This window comes from Chenopodium album, chromosome 17 (genome assembly GCF_948465745.1).
Source record: "Chenopodium album chromosome 17, dcCheAlbu1.1, whole genome shotgun sequence".
Classification (NCBI taxonomy): Eukaryota; Viridiplantae; Streptophyta; class Magnoliopsida; order Caryophyllales; family Amaranthaceae; genus Chenopodium; species Chenopodium album.
In genome coordinates this window covers 11,211,241-11,225,595 of record NC_137850.1, presented here as the reverse complement: position 1 = coordinate 11,225,595, position 14,355 = coordinate 11,211,241, and the positions used below count along the sequence as shown (strand labels likewise).

The 14,355-nt window shown below is 34.6% G+C and overlaps 2 protein-coding genes across 3 annotated transcripts; one reads left to right on the top strand and one right to left on the bottom strand.

Annotated features, from left to right (window-relative positions):
* Window positions 1-776: 776 nt before the first annotated feature.
* LOC145587597 (SNF1-related protein kinase regulatory subunit beta-1-like) lies at window positions 777-8,583 on the top strand. 2 transcript variants are annotated; one of them, XM_081644328.1, is made up of 5 exons: window positions 778-1,155; window positions 1,237-1,307; window positions 5,475-5,650; window positions 5,715-5,877; window positions 8,018-8,583. In XM_081644328.1, exons 1-5 carry the CDS (start codon window positions 1,119-1,121, stop codon window positions 8,336-8,338), a joined length of 768 nt encoding a protein of 255 aa, XP_081500454.1. In that variant the 5' UTR covers window positions 778-1,118; the 3' UTR covers window positions 8,339-8,583. The 2 variants fall into 2 exon arrangements, with proteins under 2 accessions (XP_081500453.1, XP_081500454.1); XM_081644327.1 differs by having other exon boundaries at window positions 777-1,307.
* Window positions 8,584-11,595: 3,012 nt separating this feature from the next.
* Window positions 11,596-13,956, bottom strand: LOC145589494 (calmodulin-7-like). The gene is made up of 2 exons (XM_081646084.1): window positions 13,800-13,956; window positions 11,596-12,132 (listed from the first exon to the last, which is right to left on the bottom strand). Exons 1-2 carry the CDS (start codon window positions 13,873-13,875, stop codon window positions 11,759-11,761), a joined length of 450 nt encoding a protein of 149 aa, XP_081502210.1. The 5' UTR covers window positions 13,876-13,956; the 3' UTR covers window positions 11,596-11,758.
* Between the last annotated feature and the right edge of the window lie 399 nt (window positions 13,957-14,355).

Sequence of the window (14,355 nt, the reverse complement as noted above, 5' to 3'; positions counted from 1 at the left end):
TGATAATAACAACACTAATATCAACTAATAATAACAATAATAAAAATAATACTAAACAGAAATTTTTGACCAAATCATAAATTCAAATAATATTATTCACGAAAAAAAAAACAAAACAAAAAAACAAAATAAATCGAAATTCCAAGCTTCCGCCCAGAAATTTCGGAAGGACCTGGGAGGATCCGCCTGGAATTTCCGGATCCTCCTAGGTACTTCCGGAAATTTTAGGCGGAGGGGATCTACCCAGAATTTCCGGAAGTACCTAGGAGGATCTGGAAATTTCAGGCGGAACTTCCTAGGTACTTCCAGAAATTCTGGGCGGAAGCCTGGATTCCGATTTTATTTATTTTTTTTCAACAAGTACCTGCTCGCCGCCGCCGCCACCAGTGCCTCCACTGCCGGCCAAACCCCTCCCTCCGTATGTGACCCTTATGCGCCTCGAATCAACCATCCTTTTTTGTGTAGGTGCTTGTAGATTGTTGTTGATGATTGTTGATTTTTTTTCTTTTTTTTTTAAACAAAATAAATTTCAGATTTTGATTTTCAAGTTTTTTAAAGAGTAAGAGAGTTAGAGAGATAGTGAGAATGTGAGTCGTAGAGTGAAAAAATCGTATTTATATGCTAGGGGTAAAAATGGAATTTCATACAAAAAATACGAGCGTTCCCTTGTAAAATGAGAGCGATATTTAACAACACATTTTTTTTTTGAGGCAATCTTTTGGCTATAGTTGACCATGTCATCTCATATATATCCTCTTCACTTTTTTCAAATCTTGTAAAAATTAACTTAAACTAATTTTTGTTTTTTAAAAAAACAAAATTATAATCCAACCACCGTCTTCCCCGCCGGCACGTCATTGTCTGTAAATCGCCGCATCTCACCACCCTTCTTCCCTTTCTCTCTCCTCCTTTCACATCTCCATTTCTCTCTCCTCCATTTTTCAAACAATTCTATCCAAAAATTATCACCAATTTCTATCATGTATAACAACATACCATTTTAGTAATAATTCAATCTGATCTTATTCACAGATCTTTTAATTTATTGAATCTAATTTCTGGGATTTGATTTGATTTGATTTGATCTTGTTTTCTGGGTTAGTTTCAATTAACAAGAAATGGGTAATGCAAATGGAAGAGAAGAAGAAGGTGGAGGTAATATTAATATAGGCAATGTACATGATTATCTTACCACGAACACGAATCCAATTACAGTTGGTCGAATTACTTCTTCAGATTCAATGGGTGCTAATACACCTCCTGAAAGTCCTCGTCGTTCGGTTTCGCCTCTTTTGTTTACTCCTCAGGTTTGATCGCTTTTTACCATTGATTTTATTTTGTTTGAAATGTTTATTTTTATCTGTTTTTGATTGAACTTGTTGTTTGTTCGGGATTTAGTCGTGTTACTAGTTCAAATCACGATATTGGTACATGAATGAGAATTAATGGTTAGTATCGGACGGTGATGGGTTTTACTTTTGATTTTATTGTGTTTTTAGTGTTGTTAATGTTTATTTATTGAACTCAGGATTTAGTTGTCATGTTACTAGTTCAAATTAAGATATGGACTTATGAGAATTGATTCTGGTCGGATGGAGGGAATAATTGTTTTGAACATGATGATGACTTAAAATTTGAAGTTATTATTATTGGCTCATTGTAAATTACAAAAGACAATGTAGATGCCGGTTTTGAACGAGGTTTTGGGTAGGAGGACTTTAGTAAAGTGATCTAATTGGCATCCTTCCTGAAGGCTGTTATTATTAGTGCAGTGTTTTTTGGCAGTGTCAATTCACTAAATTAATAATGTCGTTTTAGCATCTTAAGTCAAATCCTCAATGTTAGTCTATAACTCTATGTGATGAAGGCGGTCTAATTCATGCTTAAATGGCCAAAGGTGAGATGAATTCTTAGATTTGGAATCCTCCTTAATAAAGTGTGTGTTCCACGAGTGCTCTGTTCTTGAAAAAACAGATTACTTTTAGTATTCTTTGGCATTTAGATTATGATGGCCTTATATTAATGTGAATTTATTCTCAACCAACTAATCCAACTAGTGCTACTGTGTCTTTCAAGCATTATTGGAAGTAAATCGTAACGCAGACCAAGTATGTGGTTCTTTTTAGGTAACCAAGATTTTTTCTTTAACCTTCCAATGTTCAACAGCAAGGTTCCTAATGTATCTAAACAGATTACAATTTAAACATTGCTTCTTGTTTATTGCAAAGTAGCCAATGAGGATTCTTTTCGGATTAAGGTATAATTAGACACAAGTCACACAACCTTGTTGTTATAGTGTACATCCCATTCTCCGTATTCATTTATTGCCCTAGGGTAATCTTTGAACCCCAATGTCTGTAGAACTTGATGAAGTTCTTGTCATTTGTGCTCGGAGAAGGAAAAAAAAAACAGAGGTGGTATTTTTTCTTTAACTGTCAGGGAAACAAAGGCCATTATTTTAGTGCATGTTTGGTATGAATCTAGGAAGTAAAATGTAATTGAAACAAGTAAGGGGAAAGGGTGGTGTTAATTGTTATCATAATTAGCTGTTTGGTATTATTTAGGAAATTAATCCCTTGTATTTGTTACCGTAGGGTTGAGAAAGGTTATAAGTGAGCGGAAATGTTTATCCTTAGAAAATGGAGTCTATTACCACACCACTCATACCACGCAATAGGTAACGAAACATGTTAATTCTAAATACGCTTTACCAACCATGCTCTTAGTGCATTGACTCATGCTCAATTTTTTTGCGAATATCATTTATCTAATCTATTGGATTTGTTGTGTTTTTTTAGTTTGTAATGTAAGTTATAAAATTTGAACCATCGTATGGTATGGCGTCATTTATTTTGATTACAGCACTATAAAAAGATGTATCTGTATGATATGATCATTGTATTTCCTTATTCATATACTGCTAAGGCTGGGCATTCTATTCGTCCATTAGGTGTGAATAGTCTCACCTTTTGGAGCTGCTGTTATGATTATGGTCCCTTGCAAGAGTGATAACGATTGCTTCTGAACTGTTAATGAGGACAATATTTTGCACTGAAGTCTGAAATTATTATTTGGATCTTTATACCACAGTATTGTGATTATATTTGTGCTATTACTACAAAGTATTATTGTAGCTGTCATAGCTTGACACTGTGATTGACCTCCAAACTTATGTGTTTCTGAAATTTTTGAACATATTATTACTCAGACAAAGGCAACCTACATATATTGAATCCACAATGTTAAATATAAAGAGAGCAAGCCATCTTGTTTCTTTTTGGCAGTGGGCTATTTGATAGTCCTACACTCCTACGACTCCTTTCCTGTTGTGTTACAAGAGCTTCCCACGATTTAGTATGCTATCTATTTTGGTTATTTGAATTTTTAAATGTGTTTTGCAGTATTGGTTGTGGTTCACTTTGCATTGACAGTATAGTGAGCTATTAGATAAGTGCGTCAATCTCTCCGTGGCTCTGTGCCTTAATAATAGGCCATACATGTATTCTAGTTTGTTCCTATATAATAGCTCACATTCTAAAATTATTGAAGTTTCCTAGATTGTTTTTTCTGATATAAGTTTCTGAAGGATTCTATATAGTAAGATAAAATGGTAAACATTCAAAGATGAATTGTAGTTATGGCATTGTAAGTCTATTATATAGAAAATAGCCTAGAATCAAATGTGGTGGAGAAAGTGTAATTAAGGGTCAGAGGGACTAGAATTTACAAACAAAGAATAGTACGGAGTTTTTTTAGCTAGTTGGGTAGGAGGAGACCTGTGAGCATAGAAGAGCACGTCTAAGCAGGTATTTTTAAGCTTCAGAAGAAACTTTTGTTTTTTCTTTATATATCACCTTTCATGTTCATAGAGTTTGTTAAGGTTTGCTATTACAGTAATTTATCGTGTAAGTGGCACTGCATGGATATGTTATATTGCGGTTTGCAGCCATTTCAATGTTGATTAGCAAAAGTTTTCCACTGCGTCTTTGAAATTGAAGTGTTTGTGAAAACACTGTTTGTATTAAACTTGAAATTGTTTGTATTATACTTGAAAGTATCCTTTCTAGTACCTTGTTTGTGAATTTAATTCTTTCCTATAATGTGAATTTTAGTAATATCAAAATGCTTTGTGGCTTTAATAACAGACTGTGCGGGCCAATGTAGTTACATAGAGTTTTTGATAAATTTTGATAGCCATGCTAATATGGCTATCTGTGGGATAATTGACTGAAAGTCCTTTGCTTGGAAATGATGCATCCTAAATTCCTAAGTAGCATCCAATCCCTTGCAAGTTGAGAGTTGATGCAGAAGAGGTAGCAGCACTAGCAAACCTAAGCATAGTACTAATCCAATCTGCATTGGTTTTATAACAAATAATTTAGCTAATGCTATCAAGCTAACCTTATAAGCAGGAATTGAACTTAATCTGCATTTAGATAATTAAAGCATTTAGATAAAGCTACCAAATCAGAGGTAGGACAAGGTGGGGCTGGAGCTTATCTACTTTGATTAAAATCTTAAAATTTTAATAAATTCAGAGGTACAACTGTTACCAATTACGTCCTACCTCCCAAGAACTGTGATTTAATACATTTGTTCACAAACTGCCCTTATCTCATTTCTCAATTAGTTGAATTGAGATGGAGAATTTAAGAAAATAATTAATCTACAATATTTTCTATTTTGAGAACATAAACGTTGAAGAAACCTATAACACGCAACACACTTAAGAGTTTAGGAGCTACTGCTTACATAGAAATCCCACCATATAATGGTAAATATTGGACCACAAAGAGCCCCCCCCCCCCCCCCCCCTTTCTTATTTTTCATTAAAGTAAAACCGACTTTTTAAAAATTAGTCCAAGAATAGGACACTTATAAAATTGCTGTATATATGATCCTTTGTTTGAATGTTGATGTGTTTGAACTGTGCATTTAACTGAGCTGCATTGCATTCGTTGTCAGCTCACCTGAGCACAGCCCACGAATGTAGTGCAATGAATAGCAGCAACAGTGCCATGCTTCATGCAAAGCATATAGTAAACCTTATTCTTGTTATGAATGTTAAAGTTGTGGGCTGGTTGTAGATGACTTAAGATGTACAACTGTACAAGAAATTCCCTTCTCATGAATTTCTGCTTTTGGTGGTCCCTTTCAATTATTACTCTGTCATAGAGTAGTAATTTGAATAAAGCAAATGACTTCTGCCATCAATGTTATGATGATATGCTTTATCTTGAAAGTAATTCACATTGGAGGACCATTGTTTCATAATGATATATGGAGTTATGTCCACAATTGATGTGTTATGGTGACCTACTACAGTAACAATCCACAGTTGATAGCGATTGTCTGATCTTCAGTGTGTGGCTATTAATATTTGTATTTATCCGATTAGGCTGCTTATCAAATTATTGCTTGAACAAATGTTGTGTCGTAACTACAAATCCTAATGTCACAACAATGTTTTGCAGCTTCCTGTGGCTCCTTTGCAAAAGGATGATGGCGCTATATTTCATAATGATATGAGGACAGAGAGGTTTGGAGCTGTTGATGAGCCTCCTGAGAAAGGAATTCCTACTGTGATCACTTGGAGTCTTGGTGGAAATAATGTTGCCGTGGAAGGATCGTGGGACAACTGGACATCAAGGTAATCATTATAGTTGCTATGCTTATAGATGGTTTAATATATGATTTAATTATGCTTTCTGCAGGAAGATTCTGCGAAGATCAGGCAAGGATCATGCTGTTCTTTTAGTTCTACCATCCGGCATTTATCATTACAAATTTATTGTCGATGGTGAGGCACAATATTCCCCAGATCTGCCCCATGTTTCTACTGAGATGGGACATGTTTGTAATGTCCTTAATGTTCATGTAAGTATGGTTTTGAGTTTGGAAATTTCCTCTGAATAGCACTGATATGTAAACATTGATCTGAACACGCCAATAATTGGATGGTGGAGGCATATGCACAATGCCCACTGTGCATCTGATGAACATCATGCATACATCCAAAGAACATGAAGGCTAAAATAAAAGAACATATATGACTCGAAAAAAAAAAATTAAAAAAAAAAAAAAGAACAACATATACTCCAATGAACATGACGCCAACATAATATCATCATAACTATAGCTCTTAGGCTTCATGTTCTTTAATTTTAGGCTTGATGTTCAACGCCAATAATTTAGGCTTGATGTTCAACGCCAATAATTGGAGTTGGTCTTCATGTTCTTTGTTTTTAGGCTTGATGTTCAACAGATGCATAGTGAGAACTATGCATTGCCTCCACCATCATGTTTGATTCTATTAACAAGTAGAATAGTGAAGGAATCTTTTCCGACCAAAGAACTTATGGCCCTATGGGCAAATAAGATAATTAGGTTCTGATTATGCATTTTAGTTTTGGAGTAAATATTTTTTTTCCAGATGCCTCTGTGCCCAGGAATTTTGAGGATGCGTAAAGTTGATGACAGTTGTGCTGGACCAGCTGCTTCTGTCTGAGCAGTTGGGATTACATGTAGTGAAGATATATTATAGATATCCTGCCAACCATGAGAAAATGAATAAAAGAAGATCCACTAAAGAGAGTCCACATATTGGTGTGCTCCTTTGTCCATCAATATACTCAAATTTCAAAGTACCATGTTGTAAGATTGGCTTAAACCAGTAAAGATGTAAATGGGTCTGATAGGATTCTCATAAGAAACCGGAGCTCATAAATGAAACCTTGAGCACTCTACCCTTAGCTGCTGCTGGCGATATGATGAATTCACATCCTCCCTTTTCCCTCTGGCACTAACCTGTATACCGATGAAATTTCTTCCTTCTTCCCTTTCCCCCTTGTTTTCAATTCCCCCCCCCCCCCTCTCTCAAAGCTCCCCTACCTTCTTTCCTTTCCCATTCCACATCCCCTAAAATTCCCATATCATTTCTTCTCTTCTCCATAATCTTTATGGTCCTTTCTGCGACCTCTGATCTAGACGTGCAACCAATTCTAGGCGCCTCATTATTTTTCATCTTTGTCACCTAAATCTTCACACTCAAGAAGCTGTTAGCTTTGCTTTCTTTATCTTATTTCAAGAACTTGTTCGGTTATTCTTACTTATAATGCACCAGACCTAACTAGGGCATCTTTCTATTTGCTTATTCCAAAAATATCTTCACTTTATATTTCCAAAAATTATGAAAATTAGATATTTGAAAATTGCGCATTAAGAAGAATCTAACAAGACTCCAAATTGATAATGTTTTTCTTATATATTAATGTATAGATAAGGTCAAGGTTCAGTCAAATCAGAACACTAGGTCTGACCAGACTTCAGAAAATTCAGATTAGAGAATTCAGATGAAGAGAATAAAGCCTAAGACCTTACTCTGTTTGGAAGACAAGTACTCTCAGTATTGTGTATGTTACATCTTTATGTGAAGGGGAGAGGGAGGCTGGGGAAAATTAGAGAGAGAGCAATCCTGTTTTAATGTTTTCTTTCTCCCAAATCATAAATGTCTTTAGTGCCGTCTTATGGTGGACCATTGTTAATTACAACACATGAAAATATTGGATGTAATATCTTGTATGGATATAATATCTTGTATGGATATATAGGCTCTCCATTCGGCCCATTAGGTAGTCTCTTTTTCGGGTAAATGTCTTTTACTAATGGTCTGTTTAGTGCACAGTTAATTGATGTATGGTAAAGTCATTAATTTCGGCATAATTTCTTGGCTAGACCTCATGCCAAAGACTTTTGAAATACATTTCCATCTCCATGTGTTTTTTATAATTTATAATTTATCTTTTTTTTTTTTTTTTTTTGAGGAATATAACTTATCATTCTTTTAAAAGGGTAAATTTATACTTTTAGTGAAAAGAGAAAAACACATTATCAAAGTAGAATTTTCTTAATATTACCTTCAGTATTCATCAAGTAATTAGAATGCTAACATGGAATTTTATTGTGGATTGTTCAGTTTTTTAATGGTCTTAATTTTTATGTTGATATTCATTTGCAGGATTATGTACCGGAAAATCTAGACAGTGTAGCTGAATTTGAGGCACCAGCATCTCCAGAGTCAAGTTACAATCGTGAATTTCCAGGAGAAGATGATTTTGCAAAGGAGCCAATGATAGTACCACCGCAGCTACAGCTAACAGTCCTTGGTGTGGAAAGTTCGAATGAAGCACCCTTTTTGAGGCCCCAGCATGTCGTGTTGAACCACCTTTTTATAGAAAAAGGTTGGGCTGCTTCTCAGTCTATGGTTGCGCTTGGTCTGACCCATAGGTTTCAGTCAAAATACGTCACTGTTCTCCTATATAAGCCAGTAAGAAGGTAAAGATGGCCAATTTTTTTTCCCTGTTTTTTAAAGTTCTGTTTGTTGGATCCCTATTATATCAGTTTCGTTTTTTTTGGCTTTTCCCTCTCCCCCTTGTTTTTTTCTTTTGGATGGGTGTAATCAATTACTATCACCATGTAAGTAAATGAACGTGTGAAAGTTAAACTGTTAATAGTTGTACCCATACAAATCTCAACCTTAATCTTTTTTTCTCTTTCCTTGCGGAAAGATGAAGCAGCGAGCAATAGTGTTTCATGCATCTGAGTCGATAAGTTTCACCAGTTTCTCGAGTAAATCGATTCTCCTGCTTTTTTTATAAAAAAAGTAGATCGTCGAAATTTTAACCCCCTTCCTCTTCAATACCCTGGACCCATTTATTGTGATGTCAATTACTAATATTCTCTCTGTTCATGTCATCTAGTTTGGGTTAGACTAGCTCAGGCTCAATGGATAAGTGACTTGGGGATATATTTGTTTCAGAATGTAGGCTGAGGTGCTGTTCTATTCGGCTTTTTTTTTTTTTTTTTAAAAAAAAAAGCTTAAATGTCTGAACCTATATTATCTAAACTTATTTTGTGTATTTCACTAACCAAAAAAAAGGGAATTACTTTGTCTTAAATAATTCAAAATGAGTTAAATTGAACAGGGCATATGCCTTATCTGCTCTTAGGTTTGGTTTAGCACGATTTTGTTTGATGTTGGCAATTTTGTACGAGTGATGAATTGCTGTTATGAAATCAAATTTCAGTCTGCAATGAAGGTTAAAATTCGGCGTTCTAGTAAATTAAAAATATAACTAATCAATTGAATAAGATTTAGCTACTTAGTACAGTACAGCAACACTAGAAGTGCAGATTCAGTAATCAGTGTTGAACTGTTGATTTTGCTGCTAAGTGCTAGCAGGAGGAAGTGTGCTTTCGCTAGCTTTTGGCCGCTAATTGCTGCAGCAGCTGTTCTTCAAGTTGAATCTGTACTCCGAGTCTTTTAACTTGTTCTTCGACTTCTTATCTGTAGGTTACAACTGATTTGTGAGAAACGCCCTCTACTTTGTCGAAACTTGAATAATGCGTACAAAATAGAGTTATTTTAAAAGAAATCAAACGAGAAAGATAAAAACCAGAATCTGTTGCCTTATCAAAATTAATGTTGATACACAGACGTGTAATCGTAACTAATGAAGGTATGTACCTTCAATTCATATTATTTCACCTTTAACGCATAATGCAATTCCTTTGCTTCATATACGGAGTGATAGATTACACCTTACGAATTTTTTTTGAAGGAATGAGTATTAACTTTTCTTGAAATTTTGAAATTTCACAAATTAAATTTTATAATTGTTCAACTTTGTGAAAATCTTGGGAAAATATGATCAAAATAAAAGTGTGACCTATTATTTAAAAACGGTTGTAGTGAAAATGACAATGCAAGATTAAAACTAGAATGAGAGATGGAAACGCACATTCATTTGGAACAACACCATGATTTACAACGATTCCTCCAGCTGCGTGATTTCTTGACGGCTTTGGTGGTTGTTGAGCTCTCATCTTTCTTTTCCTGTATTGATTAAGCAAGAGTGCATGCCATGAATCAGATCAAACTCTAATTGTATGATAACTATCTACTAGGGTAGCCACTAGTAGATTAAATTCTCCATTCTCACTCGACGTTTGCCACAAGATTGACCCATATAAACGATGATAGAGGACAGAGAACTGTGGCAATTTTTCCAATGGGGTTATCATGCATAAGGAGAAGAACTCAAGAGAAAAGCAACAAAAGTTCTAGCTTCTCTTATAGTCTTCTACGGATTTTCTCAACTAAGTTGATTGACATCTACAAAAATTGAGTGAAAGGACAAGGGGGGTAGACATAGGAAGAGGAGGTGATAATAAGATCGAAGAAAAGAGGAAGGTGAAGGGTATGATGTAAAATCAGATCGAAAGAGAGAGAGGGGAGGAGATATAGAGAAAAATGTGACATTGTGCTATCACTTGTTGATAAAATTACATCACTACAATTATTCTAAAGATTGTATATACTACTACAATTTTTTTGTGAGGATAAATTTAAGCAACTTTTTTAGCAACTTTAAAAATCATTATATTCCAAGTCCTTAACCTTAAGCTTAGAGGCCATAAATAAAAGAATACATAGAAATAGAATCAAAACCTCAAAGGAGGAATAGGAAGATTATTTCTAGATATCAACAACTATCAATCACTGATGGCATTATTGCACAAGTCGATGTTATTTTATGTAGTTGGTAAAGAATATAGCATATCTAAAGAGACTTTTTTCAAAAAAAAAAAAAAAAGAAAAAAAAAAAACCATTAATAAGATAGCTAACATGACAAAATAAGCTGTTTGAAAATACTTTAAGAGTAAAAAACAATGAATTGTTGAAGAAAGTCGTAGTGTCACAACTTATCATAACCAAAGGCAAGATGTAGTTATTTAATGATTAACTTTGAAACCTTTAATGTCATGCTCAAATATTGTAGGGTTTAAAAAAACTCCTTATCAAAGAAAAAGGTTTAAAAATAAAATCAATAAAGGCTTGACCTAGTGGTTACGTGTTCATCAAGTACCTCATTCGGACCAATTTGTAACTCTCGTCTCGCGTACACATTAGCTACCTAGAGACAGTGTGATAGCTAAACCATTTCGAAGAAGCCAAACTTTACTACTTTAGAAGAAAAAGGAATCGATCTTCGCATTAGCTGCTCGGTATCATATTATCCTAAGATTGATGCCATTTTGGTCTAATGTTGCAAATTTAAAAAGCTATAATAATTTAATAGTGATTTTTAAGAATCTAATGATATGCACAAAGATCTAGCATCTGCACAGACTTTTCTGCAAGCACACATGTGCCCCATATGCAATTAGTATTAAAATTTGTTAGATTATGCTTAATTAAAATGAATGACAGCTTTAATCACATAATTTGCACATCAAAAATCCAAATAATTGGTTTCTTTGTCCAGAGATGTTGGGAAACCAAAATCAACACACTTATAAGAAAAAAAAAAACATATTAAAATAAAAAATCTTGATTTTGAAATTATAAACAAAATTTAGTCAACCAAAAGCCAATAAATTTGAATCCAATTGTTCTAGGTTCATAGTACCAAAGATGAAAAAGCTTAAATAAACTTGTAGAACCCAGGACAGGGCAAATAAAGCATATATAGCAAAGAAGATTTACCTACACAATAAAAGCCAAAAAAAAAAGAGATGAAACACCAAAAAAAAAAGACTATTAAAAATAATAATAATGATAATAATAGTGCCATATTATGAGTTTGACCTAGAGGGGATAGAATTTTGGAAATCTCATCAAACTTATCTGCCCTGTCCTGTAAATTAATTCAAGGGGGGGGGGGGGGGGGGTTTAAAGTAAGACTCGGTGGATTCTCACTTGGCCATCATAACCTTGACGAACTCCTCGTAGTTGATCTGACCATCACCGTCTACATCAGCCTCACGGATCATTTCATCAACTTCTTCATCGGTCAGCTTCTCACCGAGGTTTGTCATCACGTGACGAAGTTCAGCTGCAGAAATGAAACCGTTTTGATCCTTGTCAAAAACTCGGAAAGCTTCTTTCAGCTCCTCCTCTGAGTCAGTGTCCTTCATCTTCTTAGCCATCAGGTTGAGGAACTCTGGGAAATCAATAGTTCCATTTCCATCAGCATCTACTTCATTAATCATGTCCTGTAGCTCGGCTTCAGTTGGGTTTTGTCCAAGTGAACGCATCACGGTTCCGAGTTCCTTGGTGGTAATACAACCTGGAGGAAAATACACATTAATAACATCAATGGAATAAAGTAATCGCAAATTTAGACATAAGCAATAACCAGAGAACAAAAGTCAAGGATAATAATGTATAGCAAGAAACCTCATCATCTGTAAAAGCAAGGAATTCAATCATTGAGCAAAAAGGGAAAAAAAAAAAAAAAAACCGAACATTAAAGTAAATAAAGCTAAGCAAACCAGATCATAGGAGCTGTCAAAATAATGGTGAAAGAGGATATGAGATTATAGTAGGTGGTCAAAAAGAACATGGAAATAATTCAGATGTAGATGATAACAGTTCAGCGCCTTTCTATTCAAATCACATAAGTTGGGTTCTTGTAAAGCCATAAGTTGCAATCATAACACACTACAGGACCAAATGCTTATGTATCATTTACTCAAGGTGCACACAATTAATCAAATGAATGCCTGAATATCTTATACCGTTGAGAATTGAGACATTCTGAAACATAAAACAGCGACAGATAATCACACCCTTTTTTTTTTTTTGACGGGGACAGATAATCACACTTGAATGGTTGAACTACAGCTATCAACATTTTGACCTTTAAATGGGCAAAACTATCAAGTCCTCCGGGCTAAATAATACTTATGGTAACAGTTGACACATATGGTTGACCAGTTGACCCTTATTATCCCCCTTAATTCATCGACATTATCTATAAACGCATGCGTTAATGTAACACTAAATGAATTCCCACATAGACTTTAGACATTGTCATTGAGGTAATTTTAATCAACTCCAACAATCATCTAGTGGCAATTCGGCAACCAATCTAACAATATCATCAGTCGGAACCACAAGCAAACATAGAAATAATGACCTTTGAACATCCACTTCCTCCCCTTCCCTTCCCCAACCCAAGGCCGAACATCAAATTCCTCCCATCCTGCTCCCAACCGGTGACCGAACATCCAATTCCTCCCCTCCTGCTCCCCAATAGAAAGGCCGAACATCCATAATTACCCCACCCCCTCACCAATGAAAGGAGAGAAACGAAATATTATAAGCAATCAAACGCAAACAACCAATGATTGACTACCTCATCTACAGGTAAAAATCCTACCAGATAGGCTCAGCTCCTCGAAACATATATCGATACGCCAGCTATTAAAAGAATTTTGGCAAACTTAGGGTTCATAATTTGAATCAAGGGGCAACCCTATATTTTTTACTCATTTCAAAAACATCCCACCATTTTTATAGCATTGTGAATAATAAATAGCTTCAACAAATCACAAATATGGCAAAAAAAAAACATTCAATTTAAGGATTTCATTCTCATCTAATCAACTCGGTTGCATTTGCTTCCATAAATACTTACATATAAACAAAACCAATTACATACAAAATTCAATCAAATCCACAAATTCTCCAAACTAATCATACAAAATCAAATCAAGTATAAGATCTAAATCAAACAAACGATCAACCAGATCGAAAATACAATCAATCACATTATCAATTATTTAAAATCAGGGTAAAAAATCAAAATCAAAACAACCCAGAACAAGATCTACAGAAAACAACAACATTTCAAAAACCAATTACAAATCAAATCATCAAACGAGTCAAAATGATCAGAAAACCAAAATCAAAACAAAACCAAAAAAATGAAGAAAAAGGAAGAATTCAAACCATCGCCATCCTTGTCGAATAGGCTGAAGGCTTCCTTGAATTCCGAGATCTGATCGTCGCTGAGTTGATCAACCATTGTTGATGTAAAGCGAGAGGAAGAAGAAAGAGATCGTGAAGAAGAGAGAGAAAAGAGGACAAAAGAAAATGAGAATATGTGAGATGGAATGGAATGAAAAAGAGGAAGAGGGTGTTTATATAATGTAAGGAAATAAAAGGTAACAAAACTCGGGGCCCAAAAATAATATGTGTATTGTTAATGGAGTTTCGAATTAGATTCTTCAGCCCATTTTGTTAGTTATCCTTTCCTCTCACTTTCTTCATTTTTTAGATGCTAATCTTTGCTATGGAATATCACTGCAAAATGGTAATTTTTAAATGTTTTTTTATTAACATAATAATGATGATGAGGATGATTGATGAGAGAAAAATATGAGTTGGAATGTAAATTTTTTTTGACAGACAAAATGTAAATTTGTATGTTTAATTTACGGTTAGATTTTTGATACTGATGGGGGGAGTTTTTGAAAATGAAATGTACGTAGTTGTAAATCCATGG